Source organism: Kogia breviceps, chromosome 2 (genome assembly GCF_026419965.1).
Source record: "Kogia breviceps isolate mKogBre1 chromosome 2, mKogBre1 haplotype 1, whole genome shotgun sequence".
NCBI classification, from domain to species: Eukaryota; Metazoa; Chordata; class Mammalia; order Artiodactyla; family Physeteridae; genus Kogia; species Kogia breviceps.
In genome coordinates this window covers 85,400,825-85,427,211 of record NC_081311.1, presented here as the reverse complement: position 1 = coordinate 85,427,211, position 26,387 = coordinate 85,400,825, and the positions used below count along the sequence as shown (strand labels likewise).

The window sequence follows — 26,387 nt, the reverse complement described above, 5'->3', positions numbered from 1 at the left end:
GGGAAATTTTAGAGGTGATAGAAATATTCTGTTTTCTGATCGAGGTGGAAGATTATGTACGGGTTTATACATTTGCCAAATTTATTAAACTGTACACTGACAATGGTGCACGTTGTTGTATATAAACTATACATCAATAAAACTTACTTTAGAACTATCTGAGCTTAGAATGATTTCTAGCCTATAATTAGACATCCAAATTTCCAGTAGTTATGAAGGTGAAATAAAGACATTTTTAGATATAAAAGGGCTCAAATATTTGCACAGTGTATTCACCTTCTCTAGTTAAGGTCCTAGAGAATATACTTCAGCAAACAGGGAGAAAACCAAAAAAGAGAAACTTACAGGGGTCCAGGGGAAACAGAGGATCTGCAAGGAGGTCCAGGAATGATAGGTGATCACCAAGATTAGAGAATAACCAATGTAGATTGGAGCAGGGGGCCTGAGTCCTCTGGAAAGGCGGCCTCCAGGGGGAAAAATAAATTTATCTCTTAGAGTTTATAGGGAATATTAAAGATAGATTTAAGTCAAAAATGTTGAAGCAGCTGAAAAATTCTCCTAGAAAAGCAGGAAAATGAAAAATAATAATAATCATTGTTAACTCCAGGAAATAGAAAGCATGATAAAAGGACATTTGAACATAGTATGACTTTGCAGTGACTACTATTTGCATAGTCCTAAGAATCTAAATATTAACTTTTTATTTTATAAAAATCTGTGATGTTACAGAATTGGGGACACAGGAGATAATAAGAGAGGTAGATGTGAGAAAACTAAAACCCCATCTATTGTGGTGGGGAGTTGGAAATCTAAAATGGAGATATTTTAGAAATAATTAGGCAAATGCCAAAGAAAACTGCTACACAAGTTGTGAATGGTTGCCTCTGTTGAAAGGGGAGTAATCAAAGAATGAGAAGGGGCAAGACAGGAAACTGCTTTTATTCATGAAAATTAAAGTTAATACAAAATAGAAAATGTCTTCTAGCTCTAAAAAATAAAATAAAGAACAAAAATATAAAACCCTTGGACTTTCCTAAATGATTGGAGCAAAAAAGCTGTCTTGATATTCATAACAAGCCCCTTTCAAGTACACTGAGTCTACGTTAATGCAGTGACTTTTGGAAGCACCTAAGGATGGGGGCTGGCTGTCAGGGGAACCAACCCTGTCATTAGAGTTGGAAGCTTCAGTCCCACCTCTGACCTCCAGGGAGGAAAAGGGAGCGGAGCTGGAGACTGACTCAATCACCAATGGCCAATGATTTAATCAATCAAGCCTGTGTAAATAAGCCTCCATAAAAACCCAAGGGGACAGGGTTCAGAGAACTTCTGGGTCAGCAAACAGGTGGAGATTCAGGGAGAGTGGTGCCCAGGTGCCCCGCGCCCTCTCCCCGCACCTTGCCCCGTGTATCTCTTCCACCTGACTCCTCCCGAGTTATATCCTCTTACAATAAACTGGCAATCTGGAGAGTGAAATGCTTCTCTGAGTTCTATAAGCTGCTGTAGAGAATGAATTAAACCCAAGGAGGGGGCTGCTGGAACCTATAAGCTGCTGAGTCAGAAGCCCAGGTGACAACCTTGTAGGACAGCCTTGTAGGACTGAGCCCTTAGTCTGAGGGACCTGACACCATCTCCAGGTAAGCGGTTGTCAGAATTGAGTTGAATTGTAGGACACCCGGCTGGTGTCCCAGAGAACTGCTTGGTGAGGTGGGGGAAAAACCCACACTTCAGAGTTAGTGTTAGAATCGTAGCTATAAACCACAGATATGACTAATTAACCTTTAGGTTTAAAAAATATTCATGAGGGAGATCCCATAATACTTACAACTGAAAGACAATGAAAACATTTCTTTACCCCAACAATAACTAGAAACAATTCAAAAGTAAAATACTGTTTCCATTAGCAATGAAACATATGAAGCACCCAGAAACTAGCTCAGCAAACACAAACCCTCCATAAAAAAAAGTCCAAAAGTCTATTAAAAGGACATAAAAGATGATCTGAATAAATGAAGAGGTCTTCCACAGTCTTGGATGACATTATTAAAATGACAATAGTCCTCAATATAATCTACAAATTTAATAAATTGAACACCATCAGGACTTGTTAAAAACCTCAACCACTTAATTTAAATTTATATAGAAAACTATAAGCCCATCAACGGCTAAGTCCTGATAATGTTCAAACTGTGAAAAAGGGGACACTTCTCCTCCAGGTAATGAGACATACTGCAAAGCACATTTATGAGAGCTGTTTGGTACCAACTGAAGACAGAAAAACACCCATGTGAGGAAGAGAACAGACCCTCAGACAGGGTATGGGAATGATATAGACGGCATTAAACATCCATGAGTAAAAACTGTTTAGTAGATGATGTTGGAAACTTTGCTTTGCCATGTGTGTCACACCACACGCTCAAGAGGACTCTGGACAGAGCAGATGTTTAAATGTAGATGGTGAATCGATAACACTATTGAAGGCTGGGGAGGAGAGAATGTTGGTGACCTCAGCCTAAGAAAGGATTTCTTAAATGAGAAGAAAATAGCACAAACCACAGATGAAAAATAGATCTGATTATGTCAAGATTAAGTACTTCTGGGCTTCCCTGGTGGCGCAGTGGTTGAGAATCCGCCTGCCGATGCAGGAGACACGGGTTCGTGCCCTGGTCCGGGAAGATCCCACATGCCGCGGAGCAACTAAGCCCGTGAGCCATGGCCGCTGAGCCTGTGCGTCCGGAGCCTGTGCTCCGCAACGGGAGACGCCACAACAGTGAGAGGCCCGCGTACCGCAAAAAAAAAAAAAAAAAAAAAAAGATTAAGTACTTCTGTTCAACAAAGGACACAACAAATTTTAAACAGGGATGCAATGCTAGGGGAAGATATTTATAACATCAAAACTTGATTCTAGGGCTTCCCTGGTGGAGCAGTGGTTAAGAATCCGCCTGCCAATGGGTTCAATCCCTGGTCCTCGAAGATCTCACATGCCGCGGAGCAATTAAGCCCGTGCGCCACAACTACCGAGCCTGCGCTCTACAGCCTGTGTGCCACAACTACGGAAGCCCACGCACCTAGAGCGCATGCTCCACAACAAGAGACTCCACGACAATGAAAAGCCCGCGCATAGCAACGAACACCCAACGCAGCCAAAAATAAATAAATAAAATAAATAAATTTATTTTTAAAAAATTGATTCCATATGTCAAAATTTCAACAATTACATAGAACTGAATCCACTCCAAACAGTTTAAATAGCAAGCGACTCACAGCAGGGTATTCCTTGTCTTAACAGAGTCTTGGAAGGGCTGAAGACAAAGTAGAGACCACTCACCGAGCCATGACTGAAAACCAGGTCACCAAAGCAGTGGCCGCTCTTCTCTGATCTAAGGCCTGGGTCCCAAGAGCACACTTGGCTCCCAGGTCAGGAGGCCAGCCAGCTGGGCCACCCCTGCTACCAGCCCAGAACTGGGCTGTACCCACCGGGGCCACACCAGGGCCTGTGGGAACTGGTGCCTGGACACCAGGCCTCTGCTTGGCCTGAAAGAGCAAACAGCAGAGGTCAATCCTGGGCCCTGTCGAGGTCTTCCAGACGTGGCACGAATTCATCCAACCTAAACCACATCTTAAACGCAACCCCCAAGGGACTCTGAGAAACATCACTTTTACAAGAGCCTATAATGTAAGCAAAGAAGACCAGAAGGGCGTTTAGCAATGCTCCATCACATCCTCAACACCGGTAATAGAGTCGCATCTGGAATACACAGAGAACCTCTGTGACCAAACAAGAAAAATCAGGAAACCCTATAGAAAAGGTACAAAGATATGAACAGGCAAAACACAGAAAGTTTTTCTCAAAGGCATCAGCCATCAGATAAATACAAAGTAAAAAGTAAAACAATGACATACCACTTTCTCATTGGATTAGTAAAAATTCAAAAATTAGATAAATGCTGATTTGCTGTGCTGGCGAGTATAAACTGGGAGAAACATTTTAAAAACTAAACTGGCAGTACCCAGACAAATTAAGTAAATTTTCTTTTTTTTGACCTAGGAATCTCACTCCTGAATATACATTCCAGAGAAGTTCTCACACAGGACCCGTGTGGGAATACTAATCACAGTGCTGTCTGTGGTGGCATCTAGACGTCCACCCTGGCGGATGCGGAAATCAAAGGTAAGGACCATCCATGGCCACAATACGCACCTCCAGGGTCAAGACTCACATACAACAGATATGAACAGTGTCCCTGGGGCTGGACGACCCAGAGGAACTCTCACTCTTTGTAACAGAATAAAGCAGTAAGAAACAACACACCTGATAAACATTCACCAGGAAAAATCTGTACATTTTTTTCCCAAAGGCTCCTGAGTTTTAAAAAAAAAAGCAAAAGAATGAAGTCTACAATTCAGACTGTATAACAGAAAATTAAATACACGCAGAAATACTACACACTTTACAAAACTACATACAATTTTAAGGATATCAATCAAACAAATAAAAGCAGCTCCCTGCATCCATGAGGGAGGTCAGAATAGGAAATGAAAATACAGAAAATAAATCCAAGGCCAACATGAAGAGTTCTGCATGGACGAACAATGCCCTCAGGGTACCAATAAACGCGCACTTCTGTCCTGAAGACCAGGGAGAGAGTGTCAGTAAGACCTAGAACTACTAGGGAGAGCACGAGGTACCTGAAAAACGGACTCGGAACATTCAATACAGGGGAGGGACAGAGACTAAGCAAGGGGAGAAAAACTGCAGCACAGTAAATAATAATATACAAAAGTGCGTATGTAAGAGGGTGTGGAGGAAAGGGAACCCTCCTCCACCGGTAGTGGGAATGTAAATTGTGCAGCCACTATGGAAAACGACTGTGGAACTTCCTCCAAAAACTAAAAATAAAACTACCATATGATCCAGCAATCCCACTCCTGGGAATACATCCCAAGAAAAACGTGGTTTGAAAGGATACATGCACCCCAATGTTCATAGCAGCACTATTTAAAACAGCCAAGACATGGAAGCAACCTAAGTGTTCACTGACAGATGAATTGATAAAGAAGATGTGGTACATATACACAATGGAATGTTACTCAACCATTAAAAAGAATGAAATAATGCCATTTGCAGCAACAGTAATGGATCTAGAGATTATACTAAGTAAAGTACAGAGAAAGACAAATATCATACGATAACACTTATATGTGGAATCTAAAAACAATGATACAGGGGCTTCCCTGGTGGCACAGTGGTTGGGAGTCCGCCTGCCGATGCAGGGGACGCGGGTTCGTGCCCCGGTCCGGGAGGATCCCACATGCGGCGGAGCGGCTGGGCCCGTGAGCCGTGGCCGCTGAGCCTGCGCGTCCGGAGCCTGTGCTCCACAGCGGGAGAGGCCACAGCGGTGAGGGGCCGCATACCGCAAAAAAAATAAATAAATAAAAACAATGATACAAATGAACTTATTTCCAAAACAGAAATAGACTCACAGACATAGAAAACAAACTTATGGTTACCAAAGGCGATAGCAGAGGGAGGGATAAATTAGGAGTCTGAGATTAACATATGCATACTATGATATATAAAATAGATAAAGACCTACTGTATAGCACAGGGAACTATATTCAGTATCTTGCAATAAACTATAATGGAAATAATCTGAAAAAGGAAACATATATATGACTGAATCACTTTGCTGTACACCTGAAACTAACACATTGTAATTTTTTTTTTTTTTTTTTTTGCGGTACGTGGGCCTCTCACTGTTGTGGCCTCTCCCGTTGTGGAGCACAGGCTCCGTACGCACAGGCTCAGCGGCCATGGCTCATGGGCCCAGCCGCTCCACGGCATGTGGGATCTTCCCGGACCGGGGCTCGAACCCATGTCCCCTGCATCGGCAGGCGGACTCGTAACCACTGTGCCACCAGGGAAGCCCTGAAACTAACACATTGTAAATCAACTATAGTTCGATTAAAAAATGGTCAAATAAATAAAATTTTTTAAAAATTTTAAGTATATATATATAATATGTAATCATTTATACATAATACGTTGTATTTACATATATATATATATATATATATATATATATATATATATATATGTAGTGTATATGAACTTTAGTCTCAGGGCAAGAGGGAACCACTGAAATGTTTCTACTCTGGGACCGGTCAGTTCATCTTTGTATTTTAAATAGTGGACTCTCTTGCCTTGTAGACAATTACTGGAAAAGAGCCAGACTGAGGACAAGGAGAAAAATTTAGGATCTCAATGTTGTATAATCTGTTCTAGGAAATGTAGAGGCAATGGGAATAGAAATTAGAAGACTTATCAAAGAGAAATTTAAGAATAGACAAAATGGAAAGACTAACTGACGTCAAGTTCAAGTATGAGAAGGGTGAAAAAAACAAGGAGAATGGCAAGGCTGGACAGCCAAGCCTCGGTTGGGAATCCCAGGAGGCAGGTATTTAGAGGGAGGGAAAAGAGTAGGTACAGTGACACATTAGACACAGTGACCCTCCTAGACCTGTGACAGCTCAGTAGGACGAGCCTGATGCAGAAGGGAGGGGGCCAGAGGTGCAGACTGCCGTCCACTGGATCTAGGCGGTGATGAAGGCAGGAGGCCACATGCTCAGTTTTTATTATCCCGAAGCAGATGGTAGTGAAAATGATCTGTGAATTTAGAGTCAAGTGAGGCTCCTTAGAGAAATCATCCAAGTCGGAGATAAAAGGCTTCCAGAATCACCCCTTCACTTACATCATATTTTCAGCCCAGAGACAAATGTCTCTCCACCTAAATCACTGCAGTTCTTATTCAGCCTTATTCGCCCACCAACAATATATTGGATCCAACGGAGTCAACACATTTTTAATTTTTCCAAGAACAAAATAAAGACACATCAAGCCCTATATCCTGAAGTAAACTGCCAGGATACTATCCAAACATTTTACACCCTCAAAGCCGTTTAGCCAAAATAGCACAGCAAGGACAGTGAGAAATCATTGCTGAACATCCTGGGTAGCTGCAAAATGTAATACCTCCCAAGGAAAAACCACATCCCTCACCTCTCCAAGCAGCAAGTGCTGGTCTATAGCTTTGAAACGTGCTGGGTGGGGGAAATTATCTACAAGTATATGTTTGCAAAAACCATCTCTATTGTTACCCCATTGTTTTCATTACTCTTTTCAAAGACTTGTATGTTAATAATGAAGAGACTCACGGCTTCCAAAACGTTCCACAGAGTATTCAAATGCATTTATTTGGAATCCTGAAATAGTTCCTTTCTAGCCCATTTGCTTCTTAATGAGCTTGAACAAGCTGCACTACTTTAAAGCCAATAAAACTTTTTTTAAAAAAGTAAAATACTTAAGAGCTCTCAAAACCTTTTATCTGTCTAGTCTCTTCAGAAAATTTCATGTCAACGCAAACTTCTAAATGAAATACCATACACTCATAAAAGTTATTTAAGTAAGCATATAAAATAGAATGGAAAATTGAGGACAAAACCAATATATTAAAGTATACTGAAATAATTTGTAAGAATTAGTACTACTACTTTTACTGAGAAGTTTAAACTAAAAGGAAAAATGCAAAGCCTAAAGCCCATTCAAGAATCAGAGACTCTTATTGTCCTTAGATAATGAATCTAAGGATTTCCTCAATGGATGTGGTGTCACTATTAGAATCTGGAGTGTATTTAGGCTCCATACACTCTAAATCCTTGGGTCGTAACATCAGACAACACAGCCTTCCCTTCTGTAGATTCCACAGAACAAGTCCGCCATCCACCATACCCGCAGTCACTACCCTGGTGTACAAAAACACAAGGTCCCAAGTGCACATCAGATAACAGCTTTCCAACCAACCCAAATCCCCTTTAGCATCAATTAACAACTGATCAAAACCACCAAGGTCCTACCACCAGCTAGTACCGATGCCCAGAGCATCTTTACTCCACAGTAAAAGTGGATCCTCCTACATAGGGATTTTCTTCCACTCTAACAGTAAAGTTCTAAATATGCAAAGGATCATTATCTGGAGAAAAGGATAACTCCTGGAACCATCACTCCTACAGAACTTCAGGGATGGGTAAGACTTGGAGGAAGCAGCTTCCCACCAGGATTACACTCACTTTTGCAACCTGGGAAATCAGGGCACTAAGAGGAGGTAAGAAATTATCGCCCCGTTTTACAGGAAACCAGTAGGATACTTAAAAAGGGAGGCCGAGGAAAGACTTCTCAGCCTGCACTCCTGCTGCAGTGCTGCTCTGTGTGTATAAAGCCACAATTTAAATGACACAGAATTCTTCTCCACACATGTGCACCAGATCATGGGTTGGCCAAAAAGTGCCTTCGGTGTTTAAGTAAAAATAAAAGACACATTTTTCATTTTCACCAAGAACTTTATTGAATGTATTCATCTTTTTGTCCCACTACCTTCTACCATTTTTCTGCCAATGTCATAATTCCACCTTCCTAAAACTTTTTATCTTTTGGAGCAAAGAACCGTTCCAGGTGCCTTTTACAGTCTTCCAGGGAATTGAAATATTTTCCATTGAGAGAATTTTGTAAAGAATTCTTGTTAAAGAAATAAATGGAAATCTGAAGGTGCAGTGTCTGGTGAATACAGCGAATGAATCAGAACTTCCCAGCCAAAGTGTAACAGTTTTTGCCTGGTCATCAAAGAAACACGTGGTCTTGCATTATCCTGATGGAAGATTACGCATTTTCTGTTCAAATTCCGGAAGCGTTTCGTCAAGCGCTGCTTTCAGTTGGTCTAATTGGGAGCAGTACTTGTTGGAATTAATCGTTCGGCGTTCAGAAATAGCTCATAATAAAGGACTCCCTTTCAGTCCCACCATATACACAACATCACCTTCTTTGGATGAAGACCGGCCTTTGGTGTGGTTGGTGGTAGTTCATTTCGCTTGCCCCACGAGCTCTTCCGTTCCACATTGTACAGCATCCACTTTTCATTGCCCATCACAATTTGTTTTAAAAACGGAACATTTTCATTAATGTTTAAGTAGAGAATTTCATGCAGAAATATGGTCAAGAAAGTTTTTTTCGCTTAACTTCTGTGGAGCCCAAACATCAAAGCGATTCACATAACCAAGCTGGTGCAAATGATTTTCAACGCTCTATTTGGATATTTTGAGGATGTCAGCTATCTCCCACGTGGTATAACGTTGATTGTTCTCAATTAATGTCTCGATTTGATCGTTATCAACTTCAACTGGTCTACCCAACCGTGGAGCATCATCCAGTGAGAAATCTCCAGCAAGAAACTTTGCAAACCACTTTCGACACGTTCCATCAGTCACAGCACCTTCTCCATACACTGCACAAATCTTCTTTTGTGTTTCCATTGCATTTTTACCTTTCTTGAAATAATAAAGCATAATATGCCAAAAATGTTGTTTTTTCTTTGGTTTTCAATATTAAGATGGCTAAACAAAAATTCACCAATTTTGATAACTTTTTTTAAATGCACGCTGATATGACAGCTGTCACATACAATCTAACAAAATTGTTTCGAATGAAGTTAGAGACAACTAAGTGCTACTAGAGCCATGTTATGGAAAACACCGAATGAACATTTTGGCCAACCCAATACCACTAAGACCCTTCTGCCTGAAGTATAAAAAGAGACCCAGGGAATTCCCTGGTGGTCCAATGGTCACAACACGGGGATTTCACTGCTGTGGGCCCGCGTTCCATCCCTGGTCAGGAAACTAACATCCCGCAAGCTGTGCAGTATGGCCAAAAAAAAAATACTACTAATAAAAATTTTTTAAATAAAAAGAAACAAGAATGAGTAGTATAATTAATTATACTATAAGCAGTAGTATAATTATAAAATAATTATTATAAAAAATTATTCTATTTTTAATAGAAATTATTCTATTCTCCCTGAAAATAAAAAGGACTATTTTTGGCCCATTGCAGCTCTGGCATAACAAATAATAAAGGCTCCAGTGGGTCCAAGGTACGGTGCACAGAAAAATGGCAGTAATTTTCCCACCCAATCAACGCCTCCAGGTATATCCTTGAAGGGGACGAAGATACAAAGGTTTCCCTCTCTCTCTCTCCCACAGTGGAGCAGGTACCAATGGACAACACTTCTCTGGCATGGTCAGCATCTTCTTCTAAGCATCCAATAACTGTTATCTTTTGTTCTTATCATTCTGATATTACAATACCTCGATTTACTAACTACCATTTCAAATTGACTAGAAGTTTCATCTTCCATGTATTTATATATTTAATATTTTTAAAGCCTCAGAAAGGCCTTCCCTGGTGGCGCAGTGGTTGAGAGTCCGCCTGCTGATGCAGGAGACACAAGTTCGTGCCCCGGTCCGGGAAGATCCCACGTGCCGCGGAGCGGCTGGGCCCGTGAGCCATGGCCGCTGAGCCTGCGCGTCCGGAGCCTGTGCTCCGCAACGGGAGAGGCCACAGCAGTGAGAGGCCCGCGTACCGAAAAAAAAACAAAAAAGCCTCAGAAAGTTTTCAATCACTGAAATCATATCCAAAACTATCAAGTCACAAGGCAGTACATATTTGTTTCTTCCCTTAATTCTAAATTTCATTAACATCAGGTTGTTACTTACAATGCAAAAGCAGGAATGAAGGGAATAATGAAATTTTCCTCTTCTTTCATTACCAAAACTTATATTTGGAAGCTTAGAGTTACTGCATTTTCATTGCTATGTTAAAATCAATCCACAAAAATCAGAATAGATGTTCTCTCAACACAAATTCTACCCAATTATCATTCTACCTTCACCACTGAGTAATCACACCTCAATGAAAATAATTTCCACCACCCAAAAATGTTAGTAACTTTCCAACTTAAATTCAACTTGTTTTAGTTACAATAGCTAATCAACTCCCCTGTTTGAAGAAAATGGTGAACAAGTTTCATAAAGGCCTCAGTGTGCTCAGTGTCCACCTTACTGACTGGCACACAGCGGGCGCGGAGTAGGTACTCGCTGAGGATAGACAGGAGTGGGTGAGGAATGGACAGAATCAGGTGAGCAGGCAAGGAGAAAGGAAAAGCATAAGGAAGTGAGAAGGAAGACCTAAAGAATCCCCAAATCCAAGAAGTATACATGATATGATATAGACAGTAAGCACAGAGATGCAGAGATGACCACCAGTCAGGTCCAGCTGGGAAAGATACAAAAGAGGAAATGGGAATTCAATCAGCCTTTCAGATGCTAAGTCAAGAGAGACAAATTGTGTTACAGGACGGTGAAAACCCTTAGACAAAGGCACAAAGTGAGGGGAATAAAATGCATGTTCATAGAACAGTAAGCAGATTAACTTGACTAAAGTAGAGAGTTTCTGAAGGAAACCATGGGAGGTGAAGCTGCAAAGCCAGGTGGGTAAATACTGCGCCTCCTCTACCCCACCCCCCCTTTAAACACCACCACCTCCTCCTAATCACACAGTCATCCTCCATCATATGCTTTCCTTATCCAAACCCCCCAAAAAACTACAATTTCTGATAAAGTGACAAAAAGGCTTACAATCGTAGAAAACGCAAGAAAAGAAAAAAACTGATGTATAAACAATCTGCCAAAAAAAAACCCCTATTGACTAGAAATATTAATTTTCAACTAGCAGCGGATTATATCCTTCCCAGTGTTTATACACAATTTCAGAGTTGTTTTGTTTTGATGTGACAAATTTGGTTTGGACCACTTTGAACAATGTAGTCCATGAAGGCATTAACTGGACAGAAAAGTAAATAGCACCAACGGTGTGCCTTCTACGTACCAGGCAGATTTGTAGGGGCTTTACATACACTATTTAATCGTAATATTATTAACGTGAAATGATTCCTCCACCTTCATACATATGAGAAAAAATTACTTAAGAGTCACCTAACTGAACAGCCAGCTAGGATGCAGATATACCTGGAATACCAGTAGTGACAGGAACCACTGTTGCATCACCCAAGGTGTGTGCTCAGCACCTTTTTAATGGAATCAGAAGGAAACTGCTCTAAATGCACCTGCTCAAGTTCATGTACACATGGCTTGTATCCAAACGCCTAAATGCATGAAAAGCCAGGCCAGTGGGGTAAATGACTTCAATCCAAACCATAGCCTTACAGGAACCATGAGAAAGGATGTTTTAGACCAAACTAAAATGATTTGAGAACATTTTAGTTTCCCAGTCCCAGCTTATGCAGCCAAATCTGATTCAGATACAGGAAGCCCAGTAAGGCAAGATATAGGGGAAAAGACGGCATTCTTGTAATCCCCTTTCCTGATGCATTACACACAACAGGGGTGATTTCCGACCCTCACTCATTTATTGGTCAATAACTGGACGTCTACACACTGTCAGATGCTACTGCTGGATATAAGACTGCTCCAGGCTCTAAAAAGTTCACAGTCTAATAATTTCACATGAAGTGAGAAATGAAGCAGCATGAGAAAGTCTGTACTACTAGAGAGGGTCTTCTTTCTATTTTGATATAAAAATCAAGATAACCTTTAGAAAAGCCAAAATGAGAGTCATGCAATCTAAATTTTAAAGCCCACTCCCAGTGGGCTCCAAAAGCTCACTGACACACTTCATTTTATGTTATTCACATTAACAACAGATTTGGTTTTCCCAGTACAGATCCTAGATGGGCCACTGGCTGCTTAATGCCCGGAGGCAAGTTACTTCACCTGCCTGACCCTGGTTTGCTCACTGGGAAAATGAGGATAAATAGCTATACCTCAAGACTATCGTAAGGATTTGAAATAATTATGTAATGCACCAACACAGAGCCTGGCATTTAGTAGAAGTGCAATAAATATATCTAACATCATAATCACAGGATTCATAAACCAATAACAAATTGATCACAAAAATCAAATTAGAAGTAATGGGGGTGGGGGTGGAGAAGAGACCAAAGACAGCTCTAAGAATCAATAGCTGATGGGAAGGAAAAAGTCAAGAAAACCAAACAGATACAAAACCTCAGCAACAGCCAACTGGAGTCACCAGCCTATTACACTTCAACAGCAGTTGAGGGCAACAGCAGTGTTTTCACGGGATGCAACCATGATGGGTCTAAAGATGACATTAAGCCAGTTAAAACAGACGAACCATTTAGGCCAAGTGTTTAAGAAAAAGACGGATAAGCACATAATTGACTTTAGAAAGATTTCTACCAAAAGTGATTCAGCATCACAAATTTAACATTTCACATGTCTATACTTTAATTAACTGCAAAATTCTATTCACAAGCTTCTGCTGTAGGGAAAACATGTGCAAAGAAGTCTCTTAAATTTCATAGCAATTTTTGCACTAAACACTGAAAAAGATGTTTTTTCAAGCAAATGAACTGTGAAATTTCAGTGCAGTGGCCTAAAACGTCATCAGCTCCTTAACAGCTAAAACAAGATAAAGTCTTGGTCCCCATTATTGGTAAATGTTATTATATCTGCCAAAGAAACACAAACATGTGCCATGGAGATCTCTTTTCACTCGAATTTTCTCCCTACATTTGGAAGGCAGTAAAAAGCGAAAAACATCTGTTCCTTCCTGCAGAGCTGATAACCCTCATTCTATGGTTTAAAAATAAAAGCTGTCCATGGAAGCTCAGAGATATAACTATCATCTGCTTCAAAGGCAGCTGGCAATTAATTGATCCAAAGACATGCAAATTAAGGCCAGAAAACAACAACTTCCCTGAGGACAATGCTAAGGGCTCCCCAGGGCTCTAGTAATTTCCAAGACACCCATAAAATAGGAGAGGAAGGTAAAGAACCAAATGTAAAGCCAAATGACAGAAAACAGACTACAGCTGAGGAACAGAGGCCTGTGTCACCCTGGATTCACTCGATGACCACAGGAAAGCTTCCATGAGAGATGCCTGGAGAAAACCTGCTTCACTCTGGCCGGCAATCACCCTCCATCCAGCCCAAGAAGGCCACAAGTTCAACAATGAAAGGAATTCATCTTATTAATAACAGAAACGTGGAAATCTCATAAGTGAAGGCCTTAAATTCTATAATATTTTTTAAAGTTTTTATTCCATATGAAGTCTTACAGTGTTGAACATCCAAAAATGAGGAATAAGCAAAAACAGTCAGACTCAAATCAGTAGACTCAGGTCCTACTTTTGGCTCAAGCCTTTCATCTCTTTGTTTACCTCCATTTGCCCACCAGTTACAAGATTCGGTTAAACCTACCGTTTTTTTTTTTTTTTTTTTTTTAAGAAAGTGACTGAGATAAATATATAGAAACTGCTACAAAAATATCCACTGGTCACTGCCCAACTATATCCAAGCATCACGTATAAAGTAGGGGATGCCTCATATGTATCACTTATGTGTGGAATCTAAAATATGACACAAATGAACTTATCTACAAAACAGAAAGACTCACAGACATAGAGAACATGGTTCTCTGGTTGTCATGGGGGAGCATGTTGGGGGAGGGATGGAGTGGGAGGTTGGGGTTAGCAAATGTAAGCTATTACAAATAAAATGGAAAAATAACAAGATCCTACCGTATAGCACAGGGACCTCTATTCAATATCCTGTGATAAACCATAATGGAAAAGAATATTAAAAATAAAGAATGTATATATGTGTATAACTGAGTCACATTGCTGTACAGCAGAAATTAACATAACATTGAAAATCAAGTGTACTTCAATAAAAATGTATATATAAATAAATAAATAAAGTGGGTGATGCCCATATTAAAGCAACTAACTCTGCACAGTAAAAAATCCTGCTTGGAGATGTCATCAAAAACACCTAGGTACCTCTTGAACAGGAATCCTGTAAAGAGTCCCATATTTCAAGCTTGGAAATACTTAGCAAATTTAAATGAAATGCTAGCTCCAAGAATACCCTTTTCTTTTTTTCCTTAATGGAAACAAAACTTCAACCTATTTAGGGTCCTACGATCTTCAGGACTCTGACCAATCCTCCTATAAATTCCTGTCTCCCCATCCCTTGCCAGGAGGTAAGTCACTGCACACTTGATGCACCCAGAGCACTACATCTCTACGTGCACTTGTCAGTGAGCCTTGGAAAGGCAGAGACATGATTTAATGATCTTTATATCACCTAGCATCTAACACACTGCCGGGCATAACATGGTTGTCCAGTATGCATAGATACATATATTTGTTAAATGAAGGAAATGAATATATTTGAAATTCTAAAGCAGAACAACCATTAATATTAATGAATGATCATCTTAATTTTGGTGATATTTTCATTTCTAGAAAAATAATATATAAAATGAGTGTTACCTAGATAAGGAGGAAATACTGAATTTCTCAACAACATTAAATTCACAAGTTAACTAAAGAACTTTCCGATCCTCTTCCTTAAAAATCAGTCTTTTGGACGTTTTTATGTTTCTTTTTTGTTTTGTTTTATTTACAATTTACTAGAAACATTCCTTTAACTTAACCTACACGATATCGGGAAGGGAGAAGTAAAAGAGGGACAGCAAGCATGTAAAATGAATCAAAGAGGCTACTCTGAAGTGTAAGAATCTATAAACGTAAAATAAAAGATAGCCCAATGGATGAAATTTAAAATGTGGCCTATACAAGTAAGTACCAAACATGAACAGCATTTAGCTAACTAACAAGCATCCATGCTCTGGAGAAACATCATCTACTGTTTCATAGATAACCTATTTATTAAAGCCACAGAACCTAAGATTTTAAGCTGTTCAAATTACATTTGAAATTTTTAATCATTCCAATACTTATCACTACCTACCGGGACTTGCATAAATTCTCATTTTCCCCTGCTCCTTAAATTCTTACACTCAATTATTTCATTTAAAAATTAAGAGAAGTTAGTAAACATCAAACAAGCTGACACTCTAACAGCGGGCACTTAAGGAAAGGCGTGGGACCTACGCAAGGATAAACTCATCGCACTGCTCCACATTTTCCGCTGTGAGCCGACCGTTCAGCCGGCTTAGCCAAGTCCATACGGACGCTGGAAAAGTACCAGTAGTAGCATCCCAGGTGCTTTTGGCCTGCTCACCATCACTGTCTCCAGGATGGGCCATGAAACCAAATGTAAATGATGCCTAATATTCTAGATCACTATGCATTAATTTCCTGAAAGCATGCATCAGATTTGGTTGCGTCAGCAACCAGGAGTGACCACCTAAGTTCACTACGGCGTCCACGCCGATCGCTGAGAGAGAAACTACGTGTCACATGCGTGCACATGGGCGTGTACGTCAGAGCAGCCCTAGAATAGATGATGTGTCGGAGAACCGTGAACAATCTCGTTATTTTTAATGCTGTGGGAGGAGGAAGGAAAGAGAACGATGGCTTTGCAAACGGTGCCAAAAAAGGAGCCGATCTGCCTGGCGTGACCCGGGATATTTTGGAGAAGTGGACAGAGCAGCCCTTGCTCCAGATGCCTTAGGACAGAGGCGCCTAAGCTGCTCCCTTTAAGACCCTGTGTGCAAACGGAAACGTCTCCGAGGGGCAGGCGCCCTGGGCCCCGAGCCCGGCGCTCACCTGCGAACACGTCCTGAAGACCGCCCGCCCCGCGCTGCGCCAGGTGCGCCGAGACCCCCGCCCCGGGCGCGCGGGCCAGCTCCGCGGTCCAGTCGGCCGAGCGGCTGCGGCCCGCGCGGGGCTTCCTGGCCGGGGCGGCGGCGGGGGGGGCCGGGGCGGCTCCGGACCCCCGGTCCAGGGAGGACTCCGGCCGTCTCTGGACCCGGGGGCTGTGGCTGGGGGACGGGGCGGGGGAGGGCCCGGGCGAGCTGAGCTGCCGGGTGGTGGTCCTGACGTAGCAGGGCGCCAGGAGCGGGCGGGCCCGGGAGCAGCGCGGGCTGCGCGCCGGGCTCCGGGGCGGGGAGGCGGCCGCGGGGACGCTGGGCCTCGGCGCGCCCTCCTCGCGCGTCACCCCCGGCCTGCGCGGGGCCTCTCCCGCCGCCGGGCCGCACTCCGCCCCCGGAGAGCCTCGGGGCGCGTCCTCGAAAGCGTCCTCCTCGCCTTCCTCGTCCGTGTCCGCGGCCCCTCGCTCCCCGGGAGCCGACCCGGGAGACGGCAAGGCGGCAGCCGCGGGCTGATCTGCAGCCGGGGGCCGGTCGGGGCGCGCGGACGGCGCCGCCTCGGCGCCTGGGCCCGGCGGGGGTCGGTCCAGGCCCGGCAGGGCCCCGGGAGGGGGGGCGGCGGAGGGGAGTGAGGCCGGGGGCGACTCGGGGCTCTGGGACTGCTGCTGCTGCTGCATCTGCTGGAGACGGATAGCCTGCTGGATGTCCGAGAGCAAGTCCTCCTGCTCCGCGGCCGAATGAAAGCTGTAGAGGTCTGTGTCTGAGCCCGAGCTGGTCCTTTGTCCATCCTGCACCCCCGCCGCAGTCTCTGAATCCTCGGCCACCGCCGGGCCCCCGACCCCGGCGGAGCCAAGACCCCGGGGCCGCGTCACCTCGGAAGGGTCGGCACACTCCGTATCGGACAGGCCCGTCTCGTCGGCCGAGAGGCTGAGGTCCGGGGTTTTGGTGACCAGGGAGTGGGCGCTGTCCAGCTCGCCGGCCTGCAGAGCTTGGGGGTCCAGCACATCCTCACGGGAGCCGCCGGCACCTCTGCCCTTGGACAGGGTCTTCCGGATGCGCAGGTTGGAAAAGACCGAGGCCCTGGGATCCGACCGGCTCTTCTTCCTGCCCGGCTCCCCACCGCCGCCCCCCTTGCCGTGCCGGCCCGGCGCCTTCTTGCCCCCGCCCGCCTTCTTTGTGCCCTCGGCCTCGCGGGGCCCGGTGGCGTCCTCGCTGCCGCCGCCGCCGCCTCCATGCGGGGCATCGCCCGCACTCCTCTTCGGCTTCGCGTCCTGGTTCCCCATGCTGCTGCTGCCGTCACCGCGGGCGCTCAGGCCATGCCAGCTCCTCGGCCCGGCCGCGCTGGGATCCCGAGGATTCGGGTGGCGAGCAAGCTGCTGAGAAGAGGGAGGCCGGCCGCGCACCTGCCGCGCTTCGCAGAACGCGCCGCGGCTGCGCCCGCCCGCGCGGGGCCGAACGCGCTCACGCAGCGCCGCCAATGGCCGCGCGGAACGCACAAGGCTCCGCCCCCACCGGCCCTAGGCCCCGCCCCCGGCCCTTCGGCCCCGCCCCCCCACCGCTGAAGCGCCAGGAGCGCCCCTGGGTCTGAGGACCTCAGTATCCGCCACCGGAATCCAATGCCTGGTCCCTGCTGACAGGCTTGGCAGCTGGAAGATGCACGCTGAACAAAAAAAGAAAAAATTTAAAGGGGAAAAAGGAAAGCCACATTCCAGTTTAGAGGTGCGGTTATCTCAAGGCCACATACACTACCCCCTCCAACCTGCCTGCAGAAGCTTGGCTCTTTAATAAATACTGGTCGAATGGATGGGTCTTTTCTTCAATAACTGATCATCTTAAACAACGTTAATGTGCTTGACATATGGTTTAGGAAAGGTTACTACACACAGTGCTTCTTTTAGGTTCATAAAGACCTTGCATCTCCATGAGAGAACATCAGCAGTCATCTCAAAATTTCATTTTTCAAACTTTTTTTTGGACAAAATGGCGAGGTGGGGGCGGGGGATCAGAAAATACTGAGATTAGACTTCATTAAAATGCTAATCTCTAAATTTCTATGCGCTTACCATATAAACCAAATAGCATTTACATTCAAAAATGGTGCATATACGTTAACTTCCAGGAGGTCAAACTCATCAATATTTAACATGTGCCTATTGTTGCCGCCTACAAAAAAGAAAAAGACAAAAAAGAAACACCCTTGGCACAAACACAAGAAATCACATGTTATGCGGAAAACCACCACTCTCCCAAGACAAACTTTGTCCTTGCCTTGACTATAAAAGTTTGCAACAGTTCACTGTCTGAGGGAGAAAAATTTGCTGCCCCAAAATGTGTCTCTTTGGCATTAGGATTAAGTTAGGCTGATTATTTTTAAGAAACAGAAGACTAAGGAAGTCTTTCTTTTTACTTCCACTTAGCTGCCTAAAGAATTCACATATTAGAGCTGAAAAGAGTTATCGTCAGAGATACCCGCCAGGAAAAAGCACTGGGCCCAGAGATCTGATCCACTGTCCCTTGTCTCTGCTGGTCCAGCAAATGCTACTTTACAAAACAGTTCCTTTCCTACCTCCATATGAGTTGCCTTCCTCCCCTTTGAAGTCCCAAACCATTACCCACAACATCCTCTGTTGCCTTTAACTGAAGACAGTATTTAAGGTGAGGGTTTTGGCCATTTTGGCCACAATTCTGTTTTCCTGGGTCTCTCCCATGTAGACATGTTATTAAACTTTTGTGTGATTTTCTCCTGCTAATCTGTCTCATGTCCATTTAATTCTTAGACAGCCAGAAGAACCTAGAAGGGTAGAGAAAAACTTCTTTCTCCCTGATAACTGTTACAGAGTTTCTTAATATTCTGCTTCAATATTAATATAAAAATTTTCCTCACTGTAAATCATCATTATTTTAATTACTTAGGAAATTTAGTTACCTATATTTTAAAGAGATTTTTAAACATCATTGGTATCTAAAGAAGCTCCAAGCAGTAAATTAAAATAAGAGTTAAGTGGCATTAATCAATAACGTTACAAATACTTAAATTAGAAGTTAATTGTTAATCTCTTTGAAAATAGGTATACCTAGCTAACATGTTAGTATTTCTAAAGTAAGCCCAAAGGAGGAAAAAGTACTACATATTACATGATGGATTTTAAATGCCACAAGCATTAAATACCACAAGCAAACGTTCCTTTGCATATTGTGAACCAATATTTTAAACCTCCCTCCTTAACCATTTTATCAAAAAAACTTTTTTAAGGTCCTATAATTCTTTGATGTAAAAGCTTCACATAGCAATAATTACTAACTTCTTTCTAATTGGTCTCTTAAAAATAGATAACTTCAGGACAAGTGGTCAGTTATCCTCAGGTGGCCCTTTTGAGCAAATAACTCTGAGAAATCAACTCTAATAACTTTGCCAGGGTACTGTCCCAGTCTCTGAGCAATTCCCGAGTACTTGAAAAGCCTTTGTTTCAGGTCTTTCACAAGACCGCTCTCTCCCAGAATCCAGGCTCCTCAGAGGGCACAATTTGCCTGAGGCTGTAAGAATTTTCTGCTTCTCTGAGGACTGAGGTATACGGATCTTTATTTTTGCTTTTTCTTTAACAAGACATCTTTGATTCTGAACTATTTGTTTCCTTATTATTTTTTCTGAGATATGTTCTACAAGTTCTGAAGACAAAAAAAGAGGAGAGAGGAAGGCAAAGAGGGAAGAAGAAAGAGAGGGAAATTGAGAGAGAAGACTGCTGATTTTTTCACATCCTTTGAATGTGAAACAACAGATGACAGTTGTGTAGCAGGTCACAGATGACAAAGCTCTATTACATGCAAAAGCTTATTGGAAACTCACAAGTGTGCTCAGTAGGTAGGTAGGTACTTTCAATCCAATTTAATTAATAAACAAGCTCAGACTATGAGATTTTTCCTAGGTCACATAGAAGCAAAGGCAATACTTGAACCTACAAATTTAGATCCCAAATTCTTTATAACAAGCAACACTACATAATTTATGTTTCCAGGGACTGGAAGAAATGAAAACACTGCTTTTGTTCTTCTGTCATAAGGGATCTCCTACAAAGCTAAAGAGGTTTGTGAAGGATATTGGCCTTTCTACCTGAAAGGGATCATTCAGGGACTCTTAAGTAAGCTGTCATCAACCATTCAGAATGAACTATAGAAAGCCCACCCTGAATGTCTTAGCCCAAAATATACCTAGTTCAGGGGCAAGAAGCGACAAAAAGCATTCTAAAGACAGAGCCCAGGAGAAATTATGGTTGAGAAAGCCAATCCTTAGCCTTGGAGTAGCATTCTTCAGTAGAAACATAATGCGAGCCTTGTGGGTAATCTTTAATTTTCTAGTAGCCACATTAAGAAGGTAAAAAGAGGGACTTCCCTGGTGGCCCAGTGCTTAAGATTCAGCGCTTTCACTGTGTGTGGCCTGGGTTCAATCCCTGTTCCAAGAACTAAGATCCCACAAGCCATGTGGCATGGCCAAAAAAAGAAAAAAGAAAGAAAGGTAAAAAGAAATGGATGAAATTAACTTTAATAATATATTTTATTTAACACAAAATATCCAAAATAGTTCAGGAAAAAAATCAATAAAAATTACTAAGGAGATATTTTACGTATTTTTTTTCACACTAAGTCTTTAAGTCCCAGCATCAATTCCAATTTGAGGCAAACCCCCAGTCCTGAAGCACAGCCTAGAGACTGGACTTGAGGGTCTACATCTGACTCTGGTATCATTTTGTCCAGCCCATACCACACCAGCAGCACCATGAAGACGCAATGAGCAAATTGCCTAAGAATTCCTAACGTGAAAGGCCTCTAGGGAGTGTGTCCATATATTTGACTTTGCAGAATGTATTGATTTCTAATTAAATTGCATTGTGGTTGGAGGACATACTTTTTGTATTTCTATCCTTTCTTTTAAGGCCCAACATATGCTCTGTCCTGGAGAATGTTCCATGTGTCCTTAAATGTATCTCCTTTAATATCTTAGATGCCATTGTGGAAGCTCCCACCTGGACTACAAATGATCTATTGCAGTAAGTAACCACTTACCTATGTTGCCATCTCTGTTCTCATGAAATCCAGCCTAGCTCTCCAGTACAAACCATGTGTCCAGTAGATATTGGATTTTCTTTCTGGGCCAAAAATAAACACGATAGCCCGTTGGGTAAATTCATCATGAGAATCTGGAGTGGCATTCCAAAAGTAACTTTCCAAGACCTGTGAACCAAGGGAGGTAAAATACTGCCTTTATGTGTATTATACTTATTCCATAATCTGGAAATTTTTACTGTTAAGTATGTCGGTGTCTGACAAGTGGTGCAAATTAATGCTTGACCACATTCTTTATCTGGTGGAGGGTTCAAAGTTCTAGAATCTAAAGAAAGATCCAACCTGGACCCCAAGACTGCCAGCATCTGTGAGCCTCAAGGGGAGAGGCATTTTGTTTCCTATACAGGAAAGTACTTCCCTGAGTGACACCGGATGAGGAAAGACGCTTTGAAGGCAAAAAAAGACATTGGCAGTTTCCACAGAATCAAGTTTGCGAGTGGAAATGTTTGTGGAGATTTACACTGACACCTTGTTAGTAAAACTGTGTTGGCTTCTGCTTGAAGATTCATTGATTCTCTGCCCTTATAGCTTTTGTTCAAGACCGTATTTTAGAACAGAGGTGCTTCTGCAGCACAGGTGCAGTCAAGTTTTTTTCAAACCCCTGTGCTATTAATCACCAATCCTGATAATGTTTGGTTTGGTTTTCTTTTGCTGACTTAAAAAAAAAAAAAGACCTAGCACCAATTTTTCACTAACAGCCACATCTGAGTTCAGACCAGCCGGACTCACTTGTACAACAGCCACGTGCAGTGAATGGCTGCTCTTTCTGGACAAGGCCTTACCTTTGATTTCTCAGAGCTTCTGGAGCAATGCTGAGAAGCTGGGAAGGCTGATCCAAACTGTGTTACTTGGTTGTTCAGAACAGTATTAGGTATTTGGATAGACTTAAAATGTCCTGTAGGTATTAAAGCTCTATATGTTTTCATATGTAAGCATAATATTTCTTATTTAACACACTGTAGGAAAAAAATTTACCATCTTTTTTTAAGCATTCAATTTATTGGGGATTTAAAAGCAGTTAAGTCCTTGCTCTTGATACAGCTATCAGGACACTAAAGAATTCATAGAACAGGAAGGCCCGTGGGAAGAGATTCCAGTATAAATGTGGACATGGAAACAAACAGAACAAAGAATGTTGCTCATGAGCCCCTTTCACAAGGGTTAAGTCCTAATGCATGGCAGACGGTGTGCCCTAAGGGGAATTCAGGATGGAAAAAACAGGAAGCATCCTGTGCTTTTGGATATATGGGCCCCTAGGTAGTGAAGATGCATGTCCAAGGAAGAATTTCAATGGTCCCAGATTCTCGCATCTTCCCATACATAGAAAAGCACTAAAATCATTAACCTGAGATATTTGTGATTAGTCAAGCCAGTCTTTAACTAATGCTTGACTACATGTACTTCCTCACCAACAAAATTCATATCTAAACTGGCCCCTTCTCCACCTCTTCAGATCAGCTCTTCAGAGCTACTGAGAAGAGTCTCCCAGGCTCAAGTCCTCAGTAAGGCCCCCCGAATAAAACCGAAACCCACTGTTCTCGTGTTGTGCGTTTTTTTCAGTCAACAGACAAGAGAGGAAATAATATTCCAGAGAGCACTCCAGTTTTAATAATCTTTTCTCTGCCTTAACTACTAAAATAGGAGCTGCCCACAAATATTAGGCCAAACCATGAATGTTCATTAAGTCAAGACTCTACAAATAGCATGCATACATGTTTTTTCCCTAGTCCAGAAGATGAGCTTAATGTTGATTTAAATCACACTGCTTCCTAAAATCTTCACTATTTATATATATGTATCCTTTTAAAGATGTTTTTACGTTGAATTCTATGTGACAGAATTTTCTCCTAGAATTTGAGTCAATCTGGTTAATTATTATAGGAAAAAGCCAAAAAGAGTAAAGAGAAAATGTTTCCATTTCCGGGCAATGGCTTGACTGTTCATTACAAAACTTTGCACTTCCACACAGAAACTCAGGGCACTTGTTCTGAAAAGAAATGAATCCAAAGCAAGTTTGAAACTGACCTCGCTCAGGTAATTTACATTCACTAGGATGTGGCTACTTGTCTTTTTTCTTTTTTTTTCAACACAAAGTAGAGGTTTCTTCTAGGAGCTTTGCATCAGCTTCCTTTTCCTCAGGGGAGTGGGTAAAGGCTGGCGTGAGATTTGATTCCTTTCACCTGCGTTAGAGTCTTAGCTATACAAACTTGACCTCACAGTGCTCTCAGGGGAACGGGAAATTTTTACCCTTGACAACATACCTCGTTTTTCTTGTAATAGTCCAGAAATGACTGTCATCAGAGTTTCAGGGCGAAGTGACTGCATTACTAGCTTACTGGGAATTAATTTATGAGTATCTATCTCAACACTCTAAACCCTTCCTACCTCAGCGATTAGAGAGGCAGGAAAAGAAAAGGGATTGGGAAGTCTGCCTTTCCTTGCCCGCGATGCTATATTAAAGACCGCCGGAGCTCTTCCGTACATGTGTCTCTTCTTATCTTCTAGAAGCTTCCCAGCCTGGGAAACATTTTCTAGGCGTTTCTTCCTCAGGCCCAGGAAAGCTCCTGGGACTTCGTTTAAGGCAGATGCATATATACAGTATTGAAAATGACTACAAAAATTCAAATAGCAGTTGAAGAGTTGAGTGGTTCCTTTCACAATTTACGGCGGCCCTTCTTGGGACTCTGTGGGGCTGTTGCATCTGAGGAGCCCAGGGAGAAAGGCCAGGATGTGTGCCGGCTTGTCCCCATACAGCCCCCAGCTTTACTGGCCTCAGGGAGGTTGGATGGAGCGCGTCCTCCCGGGCCAAGCTCAGCTGCGGATGGAAGCCGGCGGAGTGCAGCTCGGCTCCCGGGCACCCCCAGCCTGCTGGTCTCCAAAATGGATTAACCCCGCAAAGCGGCAGCTCCTCCGATATTCAAGGAGCTTGTGAGCGGTGGGGAAGGCACTCCTTGAAGCCTGACCTGTCTGCCTTACTGCTGATTTTAACAGACTTGCTCCCTGCCCTCAAGGAACTTCCAGTGTAACAGGGTGAGGCGAGACAGACACCACGAGCCAATCAGCTACCTAATTACAAATTGTGATGCCTGCGGACTTGGAGGTTAGGAACAGGTGCTTTGTCTACGAATGGGAATAAGTCCGGGAAGGCCTCTCCAGGGGCCTGATACCCATGATGAGAGATGGAGTCGGAGAAGGATTCAGGCAGGCAAAACGTGTGAGAAAAGTATTTGGTCAGAGGAAAGAGTGTGGATCAGGGTGAGGAGGCCACGCAGTTTACTGGTAACAGCAACTGGGGAGGTGTTAACGCGCCTCAGAATCTATGACCCTACTTTCAGGGCATCTGAGCTCCTGGACGTCTCTGGACATTTAATTTCCATATACCGCCTGTTTTCAGTATAACAGAATGGAGTACAAATCATTTAATTTAAATCATAAATCATTTTAAGAACCATCTGATCCCTGCAATTATTTATGTCGCTAGGGTATGAGGCAAGCGACCATACGAAATGGGGGAGCAGAGACAAGTGGACCCACCTTGGGGGCACCTGCAAACTGACTCTCTCACCATTCCGATAGGTATCCAGCCTCTGTCCTTTTTCTGTCCCTAAAACCACTGGAAAAAACCTATTTTAACCATCTCCTACTTCCGCCCTCACCATTCTACCATAATAAATTAACCACCCCCACTCCTTTTTTTAATGCTACTTGTTCAAAGTAGCTTCAGTCCGTAGGGAGCATTGGCCTTAGAGAAAATGGGTTTGAATCTTGACTTTACCATTTATCCTGAGTGATTTGGGACAAATAATCTCTCTGAGGTTATACTTCCCCATCTATAAAATAAATATAACAGCAGCTATTTTATAAGAACATTGCTAGGATTTAGATAATGAATACAAGTGGCCTACCATATAGTCGGTGCTCAATAAATGCAGAACAAAGGAAACGGGTCAGTTTTGTAGTCCAAATACATCCAGATGTCTTACAACCTCTTCCAGGCCTCCTAGAAACGCAAGAAAGCAGAATTGCTAATTCACCAAGACTGAGGAAGCCTGCCAGTTATGAGAAGCTGGACATTCTCAAGTTCTGTTGCTAGGTGTTCTGAGCTGTCGTCATCTTGTCAACAAAGACATTTCACTTATGCCACCCTCAGATGAGTGCCAAGGGCTGAGTGTTTTTCTGATTGACCCAGGGTTTTCCTGCCCCAGATGCTGGATTTTATCCACCACAGCCTCAGAGGCGTGGGTTACGGGAGCCTGACCCCTGAGTCAGTGTACCCAGGACTCTGACCAGAAGATGCTGTCTGAGCCGAGCTTTGAGTCCACTTCAGGACAGAATTCCCAAGCAGACAGGAATCTACCCAGTACCCCAGGTCTGACTGCATCTGGAAGGTTCCTTAGAATACATTTTCTGAGCTAGAGTACATTTTTATGATCTAATAGTAGAAATTAATAGCATTAATCAACAGGTAGACAAAAGTGGTCTATCCATTAATGGAACACTATTTGTCAATAAAAAGTAAAGAAGTACTGATACATGTTAGCATTTGAATGAACCTAAAAATATTATACTAAGTGAAAGAGCCAGACAAAAAGACCACATCTTTAACAATCCTGTTTATATGAACTGTCCAGAAAAAGCAAATTTATAGAGACAGACAGTAGATTAGTGGTTGCCTGGGGCTGGGGGTAGAAAGGGGGAGTGACTGTAAATGGACATGAGT

The 26,387-nt window shown here is 42.9% G+C and overlaps 1 protein-coding gene across 2 annotated transcripts in view; it reads right to left on the bottom strand.

Annotated features, from left to right (window-relative positions):
* FMN2 (formin 2) overlaps positions 1-17,995 on the bottom strand; it is a 311,085-nt gene extending 293,090 nt beyond the window's left edge. For both annotated transcript variants that reach the window (XM_067025752.1, XM_067025753.1), the window contains exon 1: positions 16,509-17,995. In XM_067025752.1, the coding sequence (XP_066881853.1) occupies positions 16,509-17,832 (1,324 nt within the window). In that variant the 5' untranslated portion in view covers positions 17,833-17,995. The remainder of the gene's footprint in view (positions 1-16,508) is intronic.
* Between the last annotated feature and the right edge of the window lie 8,392 nt (positions 17,996-26,387).